The sequence below is a fragment of the Arvicanthis niloticus genome, chromosome 1 (genome assembly GCF_011762505.2).
Source record: "Arvicanthis niloticus isolate mArvNil1 chromosome 1, mArvNil1.pat.X, whole genome shotgun sequence".
Classification (NCBI taxonomy): Eukaryota; Metazoa; Chordata; class Mammalia; order Rodentia; family Muridae; genus Arvicanthis; species Arvicanthis niloticus.
In genome coordinates this window covers 72082374-72103453 of record NC_047658.1, presented here as the reverse complement: position 1 = coordinate 72103453, position 21080 = coordinate 72082374, and the positions used below count along the sequence as shown (strand labels likewise).

The 21080-nt window shown below is 41.0% G+C and overlaps 2 protein-coding genes across 2 annotated transcripts; one reads left to right on the top strand and one right to left on the bottom strand.

The window, feature by feature from the left end:
• Positions 1–1567: 1567 nt before the first annotated feature.
• Positions 1568–7957, top strand: LOC117694808 (olfactory receptor 52P1-like). Its single transcript, XM_076942199.1, has 2 exons — positions 1568–1602; positions 4550–7957. Exon 2 carries the CDS (start codon positions 4716–4718, stop codon positions 5661–5663), a length of 948 nt encoding a protein of 315 aa, XP_076798314.1. The 5' UTR covers positions 1568–1602; positions 4550–4715; the 3' UTR covers positions 5664–7957.
• A 4329-nt stretch (positions 7958–12286) lies between these two features.
• Positions 12287–15045, bottom strand: LOC117697730 (olfactory receptor 51G2-like). Its single transcript, XM_034488917.2, has one exon. It carries the CDS (start codon positions 15022–15024, stop codon positions 14074–14076), a length of 951 nt encoding a protein of 316 aa, XP_034344808.1. The 5' UTR covers positions 15025–15045; the 3' UTR covers positions 12287–14073.
• Positions 15046–21080: the final 6035 nt, after the last annotated feature.

The following is a 21080-nucleotide window of genomic DNA, read 5'->3' as shown; positions in this document are numbered from 1 at the left end:
CAGCAACACCCCACTCCTGGTATAAACTTCTGTCTTAGGGTTTTATTGCTGTGAAGAGAGATGCCATGACCATGGCAACTCTTATAAAGAGAAACATTTCATTGGGGCTGGCATACAGGTCAGACTTTTTGTCCATTATCATTATGGTGGGAAGAATAATGGCACCCAGGTAGACATGGTACTACATCTTAATTGGCAGGAATCAGAAAGACAGAGAGCCACTGTGCCTGGCTTGGACTTCTGAAACCACAAAGCCTTACTCACAGTTGACACACTTCCTCCGACAAGGCCATACCTCCCAATAATAGTGCCATTCCCTTGCCATGACTTACTATAGCATTTATCACAGTGACCACGGCCACATCTCAAAATTCATGATTACCATTTTCTCTGTCACTTCACTTTAGCAACTGGCCTGAGGGTGACTTTCAAATTTGTGAAATGAACCCAAGAGGCCTCCATATCTACTGCTGCTTTTGTCTGCAACAGTACACCTCGTGGATCTACATGCCTTCCTCACTCACATCATCAAGATCCCCCACTTTTTTATTTAAGGATTCTTTTTATGATTCCCCCCACTTAACCAACTCCTCCACACTTCCTAACTCTACCTTACAATCCAATTTTTCCCAAACCACCTTTCATTTTATATTTTTAAATAAATTGATATACATTTATTGTGTATGGCATATTGTCTCAATTCATGTACTTTGTGGCATGCATACATAAAGCTAACTTAACATGTGTATAATCCCACATTAAAGGGGAAAATTGCTTGCTTAACATGCAAGAACTTAACTGGATGACCAGCATTGAGAAAAAGATTTTTGATTATTAACTAAGATGAGAACATTATACAATAATTCTCTCTTAAACCTATCCCTTTATTAACTTCAATTTGTGTGTCCTTTGATCTACCCCTCTCTTTTCCCACCCTGCGAGTCTCTGTTACTGTTTTTATGTTACACAGATAAGTGGAATTTGTCTCTCTGTGCCTATTTATGTTACCTGTCTGCAGGTTCATTTATATTGTGACAAATGATAGCATTTTGTTTTGTTATGGCTAAATAATATGTAACCGTGTGTATCTACCACAACTGCCTCATCCACTCATCTATTGCTGGACACTGAAGTCTATGGTGCTGGTTGTGAGTGAATACTGGGAGTTAAGATTCCTCTTCAACCTACTGATTTCATTTTCTTTAGGTGTACAACCAGCCATGGAATTGATAGATCATGTGACAGTTTCATTTGTAAATAAATAAATACCAAACGTCACCAGATGGATTCCCTGTATCTTAGACTTGCCAGCCTTTAAAACCTTAAGTCAAATAAATTCTTACTAATTATAATTTGCCCTGTGGTATTATGTTACAGCAGAAGATGGATTTATACATTCTTCCTTCCTCCAATAAGGTCTAAATTTCAAAGCTTCAGTTTGATGCCTCTTTCCAGTATCCCAGAGGCCTCTTTAGTGTCCCTATCCCCAAGGAGTTTCCACTCGAACTTAGGGCCCTAATGACAGGATAAATACTGGCACTCTTATGTTTCCAGTAGTCCTGTAGGACCTGGAACTCCACACTAACCCCCTTCAAAGACCTGGTAAGTCTGGCTGTTTGTCAGCTCACCCATGCCCTTGCACTACACATACTGTAATCTGATCACAGACCCAAGTGCCACTTGGATCATTTCTCATTGAGATATTTCTTGTACTCTTCTGCTAATCAACACATCCATATATGAAATATTAATTAGCCTCTCTAGGTCATAGGGAAGCAGGTTAACAGAGCTTAGAGGAGATCACTGAATCTACACAGCTGGTGAGTTTCTGAGCCAGGATTTGAATTGCACTGAACCTGGTCTTCCATAAAGGAGTGGTAAATGCCAGCAAGTGGCTTTCAGGTGCTCAAGAGGGGTGAACAATTTGCACCTTTACTCATAGCTCTGTTCCCGGTGCATGGATGCCTATTCTTGTGTTCTAGGTAAGGCCTGTCTTCTAGCAAACACTAAAATGAGTCAAACAAGCCAAAGGGATAGGAGACTACTTGCTATTCTGAGAAAGTAATTTGAAAGAGGCTAGGCTGTTTGGTTGACTGCAAGATGCAGATGAATCAGAGAAAAAAAAACTAACACTTTATTAAAAAAAAAAAAAAGTCAGCTACAGACATGGAAATAAGAATGCTGTTAGAGCATCCAGTACCACCATCACCATGAATAGGCTCAGCAAACATGCTGTTCAGCCCTCAGGCTGGAGGTCATTAATCAGACAGCAGGAGTCACTGTGAATGTTGATGACCGTGGTGTAACTTTAGCCTTGCATCACTGCCTACAATCTTCCCAACCTGGATGTTTTTGAATGAATGAATTCTAACTCAAATATTAGTAAAATTTAGGAAATGAGAAGAGTCTGATCTATACTCCAGCCTCAACATCTCTTTTAGACTCTATACTATACTCAGTGCCGGTGCTTCCAACCTCACTTCCCCTGTGCAAATGCAGCTAAGTTGACTCGGGTTGGGGCTGGTTAAGGACCTTGAGGTATGTGGATCCATGAAGCATGGGGGAAGTTCTTAGAGTGGACATTCAAGAGAAAAGTAAATCTGATGTGATGATTAATTGCCTAAGGGAAAAACAAGAAGAAAAGAAATGGGTCTGTTTTCTTCATGCATGCCTAGGTTATTTACCCTTCTGCTCTCTCTTTGTCAGATAAATTATATCTGAGGGATGGGCAACTGAAGAAAGTGTCATGTAAATATGAGTCTAAATCTTCTGAATGAAGTCTTGCCCGTGAGTCTTTTTATTTCCTATATGGGAGAGGTTATTTGGATTACATTTCCTTATCACTGTTCATCATCAAAAGAAGTCAAAACAGAAACACAAACAGGGCACAAACCTGGAGGCAGGAACTGATGCAGAGACCATGGAAGAGTGCTGTTTACTGGCTGGCTCTTCATGGCTTGCTCAACATGCTTTCTTATAGAAGCCAGGATCAACAGTCCAAAGATAGCACAACTTACAATGGACTAGACTGTCCCCCATCAATCACTAATTTAAAAACTGCCCTGTAGGCTTGCCTATAACCTGATCTTGTGAATTGCCCATGAGTCTTTTCATGTCTATATGGACACACAAAATCACAAGCTTACGAAGCATACTCATGCCACTTCACAAGTCCCACACTCTGATTTCCTCTGTCCCTGATACATTCAATCACCACTTAGCTGAAATTCCCTGTGGAGATTATTGGTTCCAGAATAGATGATAGAACTATCACAGAAGATTGTACATGAAATAATTAAATAGGATTAATGATATAAAAAGAGACAGGATAACTTATTCCAGAATGACAGCTACAGTAAGCACCAGAATGGAAAAAAGACATTCTGCTATAACAGTACTGGAAAGCTCTCTATTTCCCTTCCTGTGTTTCTCCAAGACATTTTAAAGGGTCCCTGAGTGCAGGTAGATGCTAGCAGTTGCATGAAATACTGCATCTTTAATTAGGGACACAACTGTGGTACCTCCAAATGATATTCCTGGTTCCACTCTCTGTTTCAGTTAGCAACAGGATACAGTTGTGCTCCATCACATCATGAGCACCTCTCTCCATGTGACCGCTGGTTTTGACTCAGGTCTTTGTCTCTTTTTTTTCATCAGCATCTCTCCCCACTGTTCTCTTCCCATGTCTTTCATTTGATCTCTACACTCCCATAAATTCTCAAATATTGCTGGCTAGTATATTTTTAAAAGATGAGAAGATCTGTGTAGGAGGAGGAAGATCAGGGAGGGAGACAGTGTGGAGTGGAGATGTGTCAAAGCTCATCATTGTCTTTGAACCAAATTTATTTCTGCTGCTTTGGGCATTGTGTGTTGTTGAAGATTAAAACTCATTTTCCATCCTTTCAAATACTTTTACTTTTTATTAGAGGATATACTTGCAAACAATTATTTCTCAGTGAACTTATCAAACCATCTATTATGGCTAAATCAGCCTGATACCTAACACTACCAATCCTGCATCATCTCACCTGATGCTGAAAATAGCTGTCTGTATAACACACATGAAGCAAGTCCAGGATCTTACCAACCATGAGCCAGGAAGTCTTCTATCCATCAAAGTCTACAAGAGACTCAACCTTTTACCTGTGTTTTGATATTCCTGGTCAAGACAAGCCCTTATGTATAAATTATGGATTCGCTGGTTTAGGGCAAAATGATCTTACCCTCCATTTGCTTCTCCTCAATATTAATCTTCACATCTTGTGGCTCACATCCGATCCAACTGACCCTGTATTATATATACATACATATATTGTCACATTGCAGATAAATCTGAAGAAAATAATACTAGAAACTTGCAAGAGGTTTATAGACAGAGAAGACTATTATGTAAACATCTCTAGTTCTTACTTTTACCATGTAAATGGTTCTATAGGTGTGCCTTTCACCCCATCCCACAGGAAAAACATTATTAAATCACATAGAACTGAAAAGAGTTCCTTTGAACCTTGGTGATACTAACCCATCTCCTGCTTTGTCTATTTCCCAGGGCCTTACGATCTTATCATCCCAGATGCTCTTTTGTGGAGTTTAACTCAAATGTTTCTGCTGCCATTAAGCTACAGCATAAAGATGATCTCAGCTTCCCCATCTCTTTAAGGCTTCATAGAGCTCAGAGTGTATATCTTCCATACATACTCTTCTTCAGCCTGACCATGCAACACACGAACCAAAGCCATCAGAACCCAAGCTCCTTCCTGCTAATGGGGATTCCGGGTCTGGAGGCATCCCACTTCTGGATTGCATTTCCTTTCTGCTCCATGTATGCCCTGGCAGTTCTTGGCAACATGGCCGTCCTGCTGGTGGTGCGCTCTGAGCCTGCACTGCACCAGCCCATGTACCTGTTCCTGTGCATGCTGTCCACTATTGACCTGGTGCTCTGCACCTCCACTGTCCCCAAGCTCCTTGCACTCTTTTGGGCAAATGCAGCTGAGATTGCCTTTGGAGCCTGTGCTGCACAGATGTTCTTTATCCATGGCTTCTCAGCTGTAGAATCCGGTGTCCTGCTATCAATGGCCTTTGATCGCTACTTGGCCATCTGTCGGCCACTACACTATGGGTCATTGCTGTCTGCAGAGTCGGTGAGCAAGTTAGGGGCTGCTGCTCTGCTCCGTGGCCTGGGGCTTATGACTCCACTTACTTGCCTACTGGCAAGACTGAGCTACTGTGGCCGTGTGGTAGCACACTCCTACTGTGAGCACATGGCTGTGGTAAAGCTGGCTTGTGGGGGCACACAACCAAACAATATATATGGCATCACAGCAGCCACACTAGTGGTAGGAACTGACTCCATTTGTATTGCCATATCCTATGCACTCATCCTCCGGGCTGTGTTGGGTCTCTCCTCCAAAGAGGCCAGGGCAAAGACCTTTGGCACTTGTGGCTCCCACCTGGGTGTCATCCTTCTCTTCTACACACCAGGACTCTTCTCATTTTATACCCAGCGCTTTGGTCAACATGTACCCAGACACGTCCACATCCTCCTGGCTGACCTCTACCTGGTTGTACCACCCATGCTCAACCCCATCATCTATGGGATGAAAACCAAGCAGATCCGAGATGGAGCACTCCGACTACTCAAGAGGGGTCCTACCCAATCATAGTGCTTCAAGCTCACCCCTAAGACCCTGTACTGATTTTCTCCAGCCCTTGATTGATGTTTACATGGATGCCAACATGGCTGGAAGGTGGAAACCCACACTCAGTAGTATCCTTACTTTAATATGGAGACCTATTTCATGTTGGAGGAGGCATCATCTGATGCTTGCTCTATGTGATGGAGATAGGGGTCACAATGCTTAGGAACATTTACCTAAAGGGAGACACAGCCTCTAAACTGATAGAGGTGTCCTTTAGAAATGTCGTAATGTAACAGCTCTCCTATCGTCCAAAGGATGTTGATTAAAGGAGAGAAATGTGGCTACTGACCGTGATAAGGAAAACAGTTTCTACCCTCAGGCTGCTATGAGTACCAGCTAATTCCTTCCTATTGCTGAAAAATATTGCATTTTGCAAATGCATCACAGTTTAACCATCTGATCTTAGACACCTGGATTATTTACACTTTGGGCTATTAGAAAATAAAGCTGCTATATTTCTTAACCTACAAGTACAATTGCTATGGCCAAGGGTAGATATATCTTTAAACAGAACCCACTGAATGGCTTTGTTCGACACAGTTGTACCATGTGACAATCTCATCAATGATGTCAAACAGTGCCCAGTTGTTCCTCGCCTGCTCATCTGTGATAGTGTTATTTTTTTTCATTTTAAGCACTCTAGGGAGTATAAGCTAGAAGGAATTCATTGCAAATAGTTTCTTTGCATTTTTCTTATAACTAATTATGCTAAGCAACCTCTTTCATGTTTACAATTCATGAATATTCTTTTTATGAAACTCTTCAGTCTGGTGTCCATATTTAGACTTTGTGGTTTAGTAATTTCTGTACTGTCATTTTGCTCTGGATCAAAGTTATCCATCAAGTATGCACACAGAAATGTTTGCCTAGTTTGGTGATACATTTTGTTTTCTTAATGATATCTTTTACTTAAAATGCAAGGTATGGTGAACTACAAATCATTTTGTTCATGGCTTGTTATTCATTTCATAGATTTACTTTATAATTTAAGGTGTATGGCCCAACACAATAACAGCTATTATGGCATAAAGTAGAACTCGAGGTTTGTTTTTCACCTGTGGATATCCAGCTGCTCCTGCAAATTTTCTTAGGAATTCTTCCTCTGTCAAATTGAGTCACAGAGATCCTATCACATTAGTTAAAGCAAAAGTAAGGAGACCAGAGGACATATTGCAGGAGTCAGTTCTTTCCTTCCACCATGGGGGTTCTTCAAATCAAACTCAGGTCGTCAGGTTTGATCTTAATTGAACTGAGCCATCTTGTCTACCCTGTTCGTTAAACTCTTTATCTATAAATTATTCAATGTTAACAAAATGTTTCAAAAATAGTTCCTATGTGGCTTTTTTCATTTTTCCTATTAGTAGTCTACTTTAATATGTGGTGTGTCAAAATCTGCTTTCTACATTGGTACAGTATTTGGGGTTTCTAATTAGTGTGTAATACTTGTGTGAAATAATAAGCTGTTGAATATTGTAGTGAATCTGAACATTCAGTCATTTTTATATTGAGAAACTTTCATAATATAGGTAATGTAATTAGATCAAATTTGCCCCCAATAGCCATACATTGTCTCTGCCCCTTCCCTCTAGTCTCCTTCTTAGTCCCTAATAGATTCTCTGTTTCTTTTATATATCCGGATTTTAATAAATCTACTTTTAATCAGATTCTTATTTTGACTATATTTCAATTGACCTCAAATTTTCTCTAAAATAATGTCAATATAGGTATAAAATTTGTTCATAGCTTACTTTGATCCTTACAGTTTTGTATGATTTGTTAAACCTTTTATTTCTGATATAGACTGCATGTGTCTCATTTTTTTCTGTCACATTCTGGGGAAAGGTTGTATACATATGGTTAGTGCTTTTAAAATCAAATATATGTTTCTTGATTTTTTTCTTTCTATTCATTTTTGTCTTTTACTGAAAACCTCTACTTTTGCTTCTTTTCATCTCTTCATCTTAACTCACTCTCTTGCCTTCTTAAGGTAAAAACAAAGCAACAATAAAAAACAGACACAAAGAGGAGGACTAAACTCAATCTTGAAGAGAACAGTAAATGCCTCTTACAAGGCACCTTGTTGGCATGTGATTCCATGATTGACAAACAATGGGAAACAATTCTCTTTTGTCATTAAAAAAAAGAGATATAGTATTTCTTACAAGACTGAAAACTACAGAAACAGTAGAAGACCTGACACGTTTAGGCTCTTGAAACAAAATGTCTCTCCTCCAGCTTTGAAGCACCAGGCTTTGACCCACGTGACCTTTTGAATCAGGACAGTCCATTGTCTTGATATCCCTGGCATCTCTAACATGGAGATTCTAGACCTCATTCTCAGTCTGTCCTCAAACTATAAGGAAGTAAAGTCTACTTCAAAGCTTTTGTTGTGTTGTGTTTTTAAGTTAGACTGTTGTGCTCATTATTTCCCCTTACAAAGACATTTATCTACGAGGGTGCAAATGCCATCTAAACCAGCCAACCTCTATCACAATCCCTAAGACTGGCATATCCTCATTTTCTGGATATGAGACTGGAAAACCATGAGACTGGATATGGATATAAGACTGGAAAACCATCATTTTCCTCTTTCCTTCCCTTCCTTCATTCCCTTCATTTCCTTCCCTTCCCTTCATTCTAACAAACAAAACAAAACAAAAAAACAGGACATCTTTAGTACTGGGACATCATCGTGACAGGTGTTATCACTACTCTACTTACCAGCAGCAACGTGGTCCCTCTTACTCTTAAACTACATCAAGTGGCCTGATCATACCCTGAGAGTTTCCTTTCAAAGCTGTTTGTTATATCTACTGTCTGTCTTTGTTTCTCCAGAAAACACAACCTGAGGCAAAAGCAGTATGTGCAAACACTGTATTGCATAGTGTAATATTTTCCCAGGAGAGAAGGAAAATAGGAGTGAAGAAAGAAACCCCGGCTGTCAGCTGTTTGTTCAGCATACCAGATGTCCTCCTATGGGCTCTGAGGATCTCCTGCCTTGTCACAGAAACTCCATGTCTATTCCTTTGTACTTTGAGTTTACAAAAGTCAACAATAACAGTGGGAAAGAATGGAAGACAAGGCGTGTGTGCTGCTGAGGGTAGAGCCAGACAAGAGACCCAAGCTCCTTCGAAGAGTCCAGAAGATCATGAATAAATCCCAGATATTGGCCACTGAGTTATTTATACTGTTGGAGTTTGATTTTGCTTTGACCTGATTGTGACTGTGCCCTGATTCTTCCCTCTTGAATAAAAAAGTGTTTCATTTATTTTTCATTTTATATGAGCCCACAGTTGAGAGACTGAAATTTTAAGGAGAATCTGGGTTTTAAAAGAGACTTTGGATTTTTAAATAGATTGATTTTTAAAGTGTTTGATTTTTTTTTAAACTGTGGGACTTTTTAAGGTTATAAAACTGACGTATATTATGGTGTTTATATTGATGTGTGGTGCTGGGGATAAACAAAAAGAAAGGTTTGGGCTTAACGGTGATATGCTTGTGTGTCGAGTTGACAAGAGCTCAGTTGTGCTGACTAGGATGGCAGAACCTCAGACCTTAGTAGAGTCCCAAGCCTTAACACAACTATGACGGAAGTATGTTCAGGCTATAAAACTTAGCACATAGACACCACTACTTGCCAAAAGGAAAACAAAGAGCCAACACATCAAAGTTCATATTTCTGAGAAAGTTTATAAATATTCTAGTAACCACGCTTTTTGGCCTCTGTAGTTCTACTTTTAGGTAAATGTTCTTGTTAACTGACATATGTCAACCCAGGATGTGTGTGTGTGTGTGTGTGTGTGTGTGTGTGTGTGTGTGTGTGTGTTTAAAAGCTCACCTTCAGAAAGACCCAGGGCTATGCTGGGATCCCAAACACCCAGTGCAGTCACTGACTGGCTAATAAAGATTTTATATTGACTTAAATCCATATCCAAGAAGTCTCTGGTGGTTTTATGACATCTTGACACGAGGTATAGTCATCTGAGTGGAAGGAGCTTCAGTTGAGAAAATGTCTTCATAAGATAAGGTTGTCGGCAAGCCTAGAGCATTTTCTTAATTAGTGATTGTGGGGGAGAGCCCAGCCCATTATAGGTGGGGCCACCATTGTGATGGTGGTCCTAGTTTCTATAAGAAAACAATCTGAGCAAGCCATGATGAGCAAACCAATATGCAGCATTCCTTCATGGCCTCTGCATCAGCTCCTTTCTCCAGGTTCCTACCTTGCTAGAGTTTCTGTCCTGACTTCCTCCAATGATGAACAGTGTTGTAGAAATGTAAGCCAAACAAACCCTTTGCTCCTTGGTTTACTTTTGGTCAGAAATAATAATCATAACTAAGACACAATTTTGTTATTTTTACTGTCCAAGATGACTAATGCAGGTGCACAACAGGGCATGCAAAGGCATGTGGTATGGAGACCAATGCATGCAAAGACATGATAGATGGGGGATGACATAAGAGCCTGGCACCAGCCACTGCAGCAGGCCCTGTAGCCAAAAGCAAACCTGCATCCGGCAGCAAGAGCAGCTTCACTTTCAACTCCAAGAGCAGTATTTGCACCCCCCTGAAAGTCTCTGCTGCCCTGCTAGCCATAAAGGCATATGGGTGGACCAGGTTAGTACCAGCCAAATCTGGTACAATGGGGAATCTGAGAATCAAAGAATCTGAGAGTCAAAGACACATAGGGTGATGGGGTAAAATGAGAGAGAATCTACTGTCTTAGAGGAAGCTGAAGGAAGTTTTACAGAATGAAAAAATTCACTGTTGAGTGCTGATGTCGGACAATGAGTAGAAACTTTTTAAAATGGTTTTGGTTTTTGAGATTAGTAGAATTAAAAACCATTTTCCCCTTTCCTTTCCTCCCTCTAAGCCCTTCCATGTAACCTCCACCCTCACACTCAAACTCATGGGCTCTTTTTCTTTAAATGTTGGTGTGTGTGTGTGTGTGTGTGTGTGTGTGTGTGTGTGTGTGTGTGTATTGCTAAATACATAAACCCAACCTGCCCAGTCCATATAACATTACTTGTGTGTATGTTTTCAGGGAATAAGCAATTGGTGCACTTTTCCCATGGAAGACTACTCCTCCCACTTTAGCCTTCCTTGACAAGTCATTTCAGTGGAGTTAATGGATCCAAAAACCTGACATGAACACAAGAAAGAATACCAAGGAAATAATTAGTGGTAACAAGTATATTCAGCATTTCTAGTTTTCCCATCCTTCCTGAATAAAATTCCCATGCCTGTTGTGAGTCAGGGCAAAAACTGCATTCTCACAGGAGGTAAATCAAAGCCAAAAAGTTAACAAAGGCTCTGCCCCTGAGATGCCATGGTTACCAAATTTTCTTCCTTAAGGGTTGAAAAATGTGTTGGTGCTAACCATACAGCATAGGTCTATATGAAAACAGGGAAGTGAGTGGGCATTGCTTGTTTTCTAATGCAGTTTGCTTAGAGACCCATTAGGATCTTTATGGCTGCATAATCTAACTGGTAAGGTACAGATATCCCTCTTAACCCAACCTGTAATAAATCGGGCCCTTCAGAAGTATAATCTTGTATTGTGGGCTTGTTGTACTATAGAATAGTGAAGATGACTTAAGCAGTTGCCCCACTGAAATGACTCTATAAACCTACCCATTCTCCGGAGATAGAAGTTCTTGAGTCAGGCTCACATCTTCTCCAAAGGGATAAGAAGAGGATACAACTTAAAATGGAACCATAAAGAGGTATAACCTCAAAGAAAAAAATGAGATCCTGAAAATGGAAGCTGCCAAGCTACAAAAACTTCTTTCATTGTTTATGCATGGAAACCAGCTTGATGTCTGGCATAATGACTGTTTAGAAGTGAGTTTCAGAGATGAAAACTGAGCCTTTTGGGCAGGCATGGCAGCATACCTTGTAATTCCAGAGTTTAAGATGCCAAGAGAGAAAGATTAATTTGGCGCGAGACTGGGAAACTTATTGAGACCTGACACAATAAGTGAAGGAGGAGGAAACTGAGGAGGAGGGGGATGGAAATGAAGAGAAAGAGGAGGAAATGAAGGAGGAAGGGTGGGAGACAAAATCTAAGCTTGTAATATCTTTACCAGTGACACCTGACAGGGCTGGCAGTTTGGAAGAAACAAAAATTTACTCTACCTAGGCACAATGCTTTCTTAAAGGACAAAGTCTTGAAAAGTACCATTAAGTGTGGGCTTTTCCCTCATACAGGCTTAGAACATGGCTCTAACATCTTAATTTAAGGCATTCAGATACCTAACGACAAGAAAAATCTTCACTCAGGAAAATTTGTACCCATTCAATAACATATTGAGTCTTTATACAACAACAAAATGTAGAATAATTTGAAAGGGATGAGATTTTTCTCAATGTAAAACTCCACCTCTAAACAAGGACAGCAGTAAATTATAGTCAATGTCTTATAAAGACACGCAGAAATATAGGAGGGGCAATACAAACAGGGTCTTGAATGAAAATTCTACAAACCTTTGAAAACAGGAGCCTGGGGGACAGGAAAATAGTTCAGTCAATAAAGTGCTTGGAGGAATGACAGTCAATGTTGTTCTCTGGTCTACATATGCATGTATGCGCACAGGCACACACACACACACACACACACACACACACACACACACACACACACACACGCATGCACATGCACAAGAGCCATTCAGGAAGACTATAAAAAAACAATGAGAGATTGAGTCTCTCCTCCCCACAACTCTTCCCCAATTATGGGTTAAAGCAATTTTCTCCCTCCATAAAAAGGAAATATCAATTCAAGCCTCCTATACTAGCAAGGTTTAAATGTCATTTGTATAAATACTTGTAAAGCATATGTCAACATTCTACTTAAGTTTCTACTGTGTTGTGAAATTGTGTTTATGATAAAGTGATGAGGAACAAGACAACTCTCTGATCTTCTCTCAAACCTAGGAGAGATCTCTTGGGATTCCTAGAGCTTGGGAGAAAGGATAATTAAATTGGGCATATTATCTTGGTGTGAAGAAGCTGTTGGCAGACAGCTAAGGAAAGTTACTACCTCAAATATATGGAGTCCAAGGGATATATGACAATAGCTTATACCAGAGTCTTACTTTCTCAACTTTGTGTTCTCATTTAAGACCAATTTGTGATTCTCATACTTGTGGGTATACAGCCATTCACTAGAATGTACTTGACCTACCAGAGCCTTAAAAAATGGGCCCTGTCTCCCAACAGCTGCCTCCAGCTCTTACAACATTTCCATCATCTCTTCTGCAGGGACCCCTGGTCTATGAGAGGAGAGGATGTGATGTAGATGTCCCAGCTAAGGCTGAGCATACAGAGTCTCTGACTCTCTACTCCTTGACAAGTTGTGGGTGTCTGAGTTAACCCCAGAGGCCATGGGTGACTATAAGAAAACAATGATTCCCAGACACAGCTGGGTATTTGCATGTGGGCTGACAGCAACTGAGGCAGTGTGCACAAGATCTCAGCAGGCTTAGGCCAGGTTAAAATCTCACCATGGAGATGGGAGGTGGGCACAAAGTTCTACCCTTAGCTGAGGAGCTACTGGCAATTGCTAACTATCTATGAGAGCCAGTTCATACAAAATTTGGGGAAGGCAAATAAACACAGCTTAGCTCCTTAGGTTTAGGCCTGAAAATGCAAAGAGGAATCTAGGAAAGAGAGATGCCTGTATAGACAGTGTGCAATTAGTTTTAATTGTCTATTTGACACAACCTAGAATGTCTGAGAATGGAGTCTCCATTGAGGTATTTCCTAAATCGAATCAGTCTATGGGCATGCCTATAAAGGGTTATCTTATTTGTTAAATGACCCAGTCCACATTGGGTGGCACCATTCCCTGGGCAAGAGATCCTGGGCTGTGTAAGAGTGGAAGGGACTGACTGAGTACAAGCAGGCAAGAATCCATGTGTTTTTCCTTTCTGCTCTTGATTATAGTTATGATACTTCAAGTTCCTGTGTTGACTTCCATTCAATAACAGACTATTTATAAACCAAATACAGCCTTTCCTTCCCTGTGTTGCTTTTTGTCTGGGTATTTTATTACAGTAACAGAAATGAAACTAGAACAGATTGATACTAACAGTCTGTCAGTAAGATGAGCAGCCTGGGTAAGTTGCTGCAGCATGTATGAGTTTAGGGTAGTTCACCTCTGGTTTAGTAAAACATGGAAAGGATTATCACTATGGTACTCCAACAGGCTCATTGTCTGAAGGTTGTAATTACAGAGGCCAGGAGGGCCCCACAAAGAGCCCATCAGTTAATACAAAGCATTCAAAGGCCTCAAAAGTTGACTCATTCTCTATGCCTCCCCTTCCCCAGATTCATGGTGGTCCACTGAAGTCATACATTTCTGAATCCTTCTGTCTTAGGAAATATCAACCCTCTTCTGCTGGAAACGCCTTAAGAAGCCCTGTCGGATCTGCTTCGACTTGATGCAGTAGACCACAGGGTTCATGAAGGGTGGCACCAAGAAGTGCAGGTTAGCCATGAGCACTGCCAGAGCTGGGTAGCTGTGTTTCTCCACTCGGTGCAGCACGGACAGTCCCAACTTGGGCAAATAAAAAATGAGAACGATACAGAGATGTGAGACACATGTGTTGAGCGCCTTGAGCCGTTCCCCGGGTGATGCAATGCCCAGCACAGTCCGTAGGATCAGAGCATAGGACAGCATGATGAGGGAGGAGTCTAGGCCCAGTGAGAGGAGAATGGAAACCAGGCCAACCAGGCTGTTGATCCAAGTGTCTGAGCAAGCCAGTCCCACGAGGTCGCAGTGCAGGCAGTAGCAGTGGGAGAGGGTACTGATCTGAGGAAAGATAAGACGCAGCAGAAGGATGGGTCCGGGGAGGTTGAGCAGGATGGCCCTTACCAGAACGGCAGCCCCGACTTTAGCCACTGCTGAGTGAGGAAGGATTGTGGCATAGTGTAGAGGATCCCGGATGGCAATGAAGCGATCAAAGGCCATGGCCAGAAGCACACCAGATTCCACATAGGTGAAGGCATGGATGAAAAACATCTGTGCTGCACAGAAATCGAAGGGCAGCTCTCGAGTACCCAGCCAGAAGAGCCGCACCATGGTGGGGAAGGTGGAGGCACAGAGGCCCAGATCAGAGGCTGCTAGCATGGACAGGAAAATGAACATGGGTTCATGTAAAGCTGGATCTGTGCGGATCAGGAAGAGGATAATGCTGTTGCCCAGGATGGAAACCACACAGATGAGGTTGATGGGAATGGAAACCCAGTGATGGGAGGCTTCCAGGCCTGGAAAGCCAGTGAGGAGGAAGGTAGAGTGACCAGGAGTGCTGGTATTGCAGAACATAATGACTCCAGGAGGAAACTGTCCACCCTATGAGAAGGAGACATTCATTCATGTGGTCACAGAGCTAGAAGGGAAGAGCTGACTTGTAGCCATTAAAAACAACCCTCCTCCTAAGATGGCTTGCTTCTCTGAATACAGTATTGTTGGATACATTGTCTGAGTCTATCTCTGATTCCTGCTAATGACCTAATCTTTAGCCAATCAGCAGCCACCTTCCCTTGAGCCTGAGGAACTTCCCTCTTTCACCTAAGTGAAACCTAAAGCCTAATCTTCCAGAAAGCCTTCTTAGACTACATATCAAGGAAAGAACAATTCTTTAAAGAAACAGAATGAGGGAAGGCTGGTAAGATGGCTCAGCTGGTAAAGGTGTCTTCTGCAAAGCCAGAAGCCTACTGTTCTTAACTTTAGGATGACAATACAAACCAAACATATGGATTGCATTCTTCCTTAAAGGTGGGCTTCCCATCTGATCTCTGCCATCATACATGCCTGAAAGGACAATCAACCAACGGTGTGTTTGCAGAAGCATCCCTTAGGAGGCTGCTTGCTCACTTGTCCAATGCTGTTATGTGTTCTCTGCATTTCTTTCTGAGAAATGCTTTAGGGAAAGAAAATAGGACCTTCACTTAGTTACACTTTGTTTTTAATTGCTGCTAATTGTTCAAATGCATGGAGTTCTTTGTGCTGATTAGTACACACATTGTATGACAATCAATTTTAAACATTTTTAAATTTTTGGTTAATGTGTAATAATTATACTTATCTGTGGGGACTCATGTGATATTTCAGTGAATACATGCAATGTATAGTGGTCAAAATAACCTCTTCAAGTGTTTCCACTGACAACAAATGTCCCGCGAAGATGAGTTTACTTAAAAGAAATGGTCAAGTTTCCCTCAGAAGTAAAGATGCCAAAAGCATTCCATTTTACTAATGTTTCCCCCAGACCCGTGTCCACCTCAAGCTCTAGTTACAGCTTCCATGCGTGCTTCTGACTATACCATCAAGACAGGGCTCTGGGGGTGCAGAGATGGCTCAGTGGTTAAGAGCACTAACTACTCTTGCAGAGGTCCTGAGTTCAATTCCCAGCAACCACATGGTGGCTCACAACCATCTGTAATGGGATCCGATGCCCTCTTCTTGTGTGTCTAAAGACAGTGACAATATATACAACATATATATAATAAAATATTTTTTTAAAAAAGATGGTGTTTTCAAGATAGGGCTCTGGTTACAGATTCACCTCAAGAGCCCCTTTTCAGCCCTCTTACTACAAAAGCTGTTACATGGAGTCAACTACCTTGAAGTTCTCCTTAGCTGGGAACAGGGTGCTGAGGTTAACAGAGATGTCGGGCAAAGAAACAGAAGCATCCAGAATCTCAGGATGAATAAAGCTCTGCCAAAGAGCCCAAACTGGGGGTGTGAGTGCTCCTGTTCTTACATGCTCACACATCACTTTGTTCCAGCTTCTCTCCTCATGACCAGCCGACCTTCCCTTGTCCACTAAGCAAGCACGCAAAACTACACTGGAAATGGAATGAACAAAACACTAATCCCTCCCATCCCTCCCCAAACCACACTCCATTTCCGGTGGGTTCCTGTCTCCTTTCTTTTATTTTATCTGTTAAACACTCAAAAGACCAGTCCTTCCTCTCTAGAACACATTCTCCTAATCAATTAATCTTTGGCCTGTCTCCTTTCCTCAGCTCCAACAAAGCTAACCACATCAAACCATCATGATTTCTCTGAGTAACGAAACAGCTCCTTTGTCCCATTCTCTTCAGTCCTTGTGTATTTCAGTTTGTTCTCAAAGTTCCAATTAAATTAAGCTCCAGGTATTTACGAAAACTTCAGTATGAACACTTAAATCATTACCTATACAGCCAGGAATGAATAAATAAGTGAACAAAGGGAGAGAGACAGACAGACAGACAGACAGACAGACAGACAAGGTGGGTATTTAGATTTTAGCAACTTTGTTTTAGCAACTCTGGCTTTGTGTAATGAGCATCAATGTTTCCCTAATACACAGAAGAGCAGATCTAAGCAAAATCTCCATAGTCAATCACCCTTCTCCTAAGTATCATAAATTACTGAGATATCCTTCTGCTCATCAAATTTTCTATGCTTGCTCATGTCTTGTTTGGGTACAGTATGTGCACAAAAAAGTCTGCATATCAAAAATGCAAAACATGATGAATTTCCACAAAATGAGTATGTCTATATAACCAAATATTGAAGGCCAGCGAGATGGCTCAGAGGATAAAGGTGCTTGCTAAGCGAGCCTGGTGACCTGAGTTCACTCCCCGGAGCCCAAGTTAAGGTGGAAGAAAAAAACATCTCCACAGTCATCCTCTGATCTCTACAGTTTTGCCATGGCATGCTGTGTGTGTATGTGTGTGTGTGTGTGTGTGTGTGTGTGTGTGTGTGTGTGTGTATGTGTTTGTCTCACACACACACACAAACAATACATTTTTAAATAAGAAACCAAACAGTTTCAAAATCTCCAAGTTCTATGACCCCTTCCAGTGATTCCCAGCCTCCCACTATCCTGATTTATGATACCAAGGTCAATATTATAAATCTTGGAACTTTATGTAATTATGATCCTACAGTATACACTTCTCTGTATAATTTTTGTCTATGACACATTCACACTGTTGTGTGTACTTATAGTTTACTCATTATCTTTTCTGGATAATTTTTCTATTGTGAGAATAAACAACAGGTGTCTGGCACCCAGTGTTTCCTTCCCCTTGTCATTTCATCTTCTCATTCAGTGAAAGTCTGGGAACCTCAGAGCTCAGGAAACCCACAGAAAAGAAGGCAGGAGTGTAGGAGCCAAAGGAGACGGAGGACACCAGGAAAACAAGGCCATCTAAATCAACTGAGAAAAGCTCTTATGAACTCACAAAGGCTTTAGCAGCAAGCCCAGGGCCTGCACAAGCCTGTTCCTGGTCTTCTTTCACTTTAGCACTCTATGGGACTCCTGGGTGTCTGAACAAGTGGGTCTCTGACTCTTGTGCCTGCTCTTGTATGCTTTTTTCTTCCATTGGTTTGCCTCATACAACTTCAAGGTGATGGTTTTGTTTTATCTTATTCTATTTTATTTTGTTATTAAAACCCACATGCTATAATAAAATTCAATACATTGTTTTGTAGACATCAGGGTTTTCTTTTTGCTTTGCATTTCTGCCAATGTCATATTTTAGGTTAGAGTTAATTTCAATAAAGATGTATCTTTAAATGCTTTTTATAAATAAAGAAAGTTGGCAGACTCTTGAGTAATGAAAACCCAGACATATAAGCCCTTGGATGGAATCAAAATCCCATCATTCCCTCTTTTGTCCTTATTCTTTCTCTCTCTCTCCCTCTCTCTCTCTCTCTCCCTCTCTCTCTCTTTCTCTCATATCTTGCTTAAGAACTGTGAGAATAAAGACAATAAAGAAGGGTTTATATAGCACGCACCATTTTTCCTATCTGAATTCTAGAGCCTCCCCACACTGAGTGCATGCCTATATGCTCTGCCTGAGCTGCTCTATCCCACAAGTCAAACCACACATGGGAATATTTATGTATTATACAAAAATATGAGCAGTTACCCAGTCAGGACCACAGTGCACACCTGCAAGGGCTGCCATGTACACTTCAGCCCATTGAGTGTAGGCTCTAGAAGTTGTGATTCTCAGCCTGAATTGTCATTGTGTCCTTTTGTGTAATAAAGGACTGTTACTGACATCACAGAATGGTTAAGAACATGGAAAACTGCACACTGTTTTACACACTGTAGGCACGAATGAAAGTGTAATGTTAACTATGCCCTAGACTAGGATTTTATAGCCAGCATCTCAAGAAGCCTCCCACTTTCTAAAGCCTTTGAATGGCATTATCTCCTTCCTAACAACAAAAAGAATCTAAGAGATGAAAACTCCTGTCCACGGCTCATTAGACAGAAGCAGAAGAAACAATACAATTTGACCCCAATGCTGATATGTCTGTCATTCAGCATTCTCCCTCCCCAAATCTTTTAAAAATAATTGTCTCATTATAGCACACATGCAAGCACACACACTTTTATATGTGTGTGGTTTAAAACACTGCTTAGTGCTTGAACACTGAAATGGCTACTACACACATACTTCGTGCATGTTCCAGTCGTGAAGTGCACCTGCAATCACAGTGCATAGGAGGCTGGGATAGGAAGATTATGAGTTTGAGGCCAGCCCAAGCTACACAGTGAGCCCTGCTCTCAAAAATAATAATAATGGTAAATAATAATAAATTATGTAATTATTGAGGACTCACTATTTTTGAGGTGAATAAAAAATTATCCCCATTTTCAACATGGGAAAACTAGGCTTCCAGGTAGTTTGTTAACTTGCCTAAGATCATGAAGTTAAGAAGTGAATGGCCAGAATAGAAATGGAGACAGTCTGATCCCAGAGGCTGCTTAAATGCTATTTTATGATTCTTTGTTACTTAGTGTGCCTATTAACCTGATTAGTGTTGAAAAAGTCTGTCCCCAGAAGGTTGACATAAAGTTACATATTTGAGAGTGCTCCTCATCTGTCACCCTTACCACCTTGTGACCACTTAGATGTAGCAGTCCTGAGTACACTCATGTTTCAATAGCCTAAGCCAAAAGGAGCTTCTGTGCTTCACAATCATCCTGTGCTGCAAACTGTGTGAATTTAGTTACATAGTATGGCTTAGGGAGAAGAACGTTCTCCTCAAAGCAGTAATATCCTGGGAGAGCGAATGAGACACTTGATTGAACTAGATGTGGCAGGGGTGGAGTAGGTAGAGAAATGTGGAAAGGGTGGGAAATAGATAAAAACAGATAATGATATATGAATAGAAGGTTGGTAGATAGGAAAAAAAAAACAATAACAGAGTCAATTCTGGAGGTGGAAAAAAGTAAATTATATTCTCTGCCCTTCCACCACTTTACTTATCCAGGTTCTAGAAGATCATGAATAGTCTAAAGTCTATTTTGTTTTGTTAATCAAAGAAGTCTATCCCCGTAGCTTAGCTATAAGTTTTGAAAAGAAATGGCCCAGCTTAGAGAAAGTTTGAGACCCCAAGAAGGTTTCTATAACAACCAAGCATCACTCACCAACACTCTCAAGGGAATGTGAGGATTTAAGCCTCTGGCTTGTCAGCTGGGCCCTAGGGCCAAAAGAAAAGACAAAAAAATATGCTGTAGCACTGAATCCTAAACCTAGCAGAGTTGGGCATGAGCCAGGAACCCAGTTTTCCTCAAGCCATGATATCGATGAATCTTAGATAACATTAAGGCTAAAATTATACTGTTCACAAATAAACTTGTCATAAACTGTCTCTGCCAAGCTCCCACAACAAGGGTGTCACAGACAGCATACAGGGCCTGCAAACAACCACACTCTTTCACCTCCTCTGTTTCTGGGCTGGCTGAGCTTTTATTATGTGGTAGAAAGGGCGAGTGAGGAGGTAGCCTGCTCTCCACATCTTCTCCCCTACACCCCTTACATGTTGGGACCCTCAGAGTCTGTGGCTGAGAATAGATAATGGACTCAGATCTGATGCTGTCAGTGAAGGTGCAATGTGGGCCAGCGAAAGGATGGAAACTGCAGAATCTTTTAAAACACTCATTTGCTTATAAACTTATGATCTATATAGGAAAATCTGGTTTTTAAATAAATCAGATCATATCGTTTTTTATTCTGACTTATATGAAATCACTTTAAATGTTTTAAACAGTTGATCTTCAAATTCTCAGCATATAGGTGTTGTCTTTGCTAAAACTAAAATCTTATATTTAACTGCTGAGGTTAAAGTCTAGAACAGAAGAGGTCCAGAATATATCTAATATTAAGATAGCATAGATGCAGACACATAAATTACAGAGAGAAAAGAAGGAAAGAAGAAGGAAGGAGAGAGGGAGAGGGGAAAGGGAGACAAAGAGAGACTGACACAAAATCCTCTTGTGTAATTCATAAGCAGCTATAACTATTTCATATCCAGGCCATTGGGGTCTTCACTCCTGTATTAACACAGATCAGTCTAAGGACATCTGA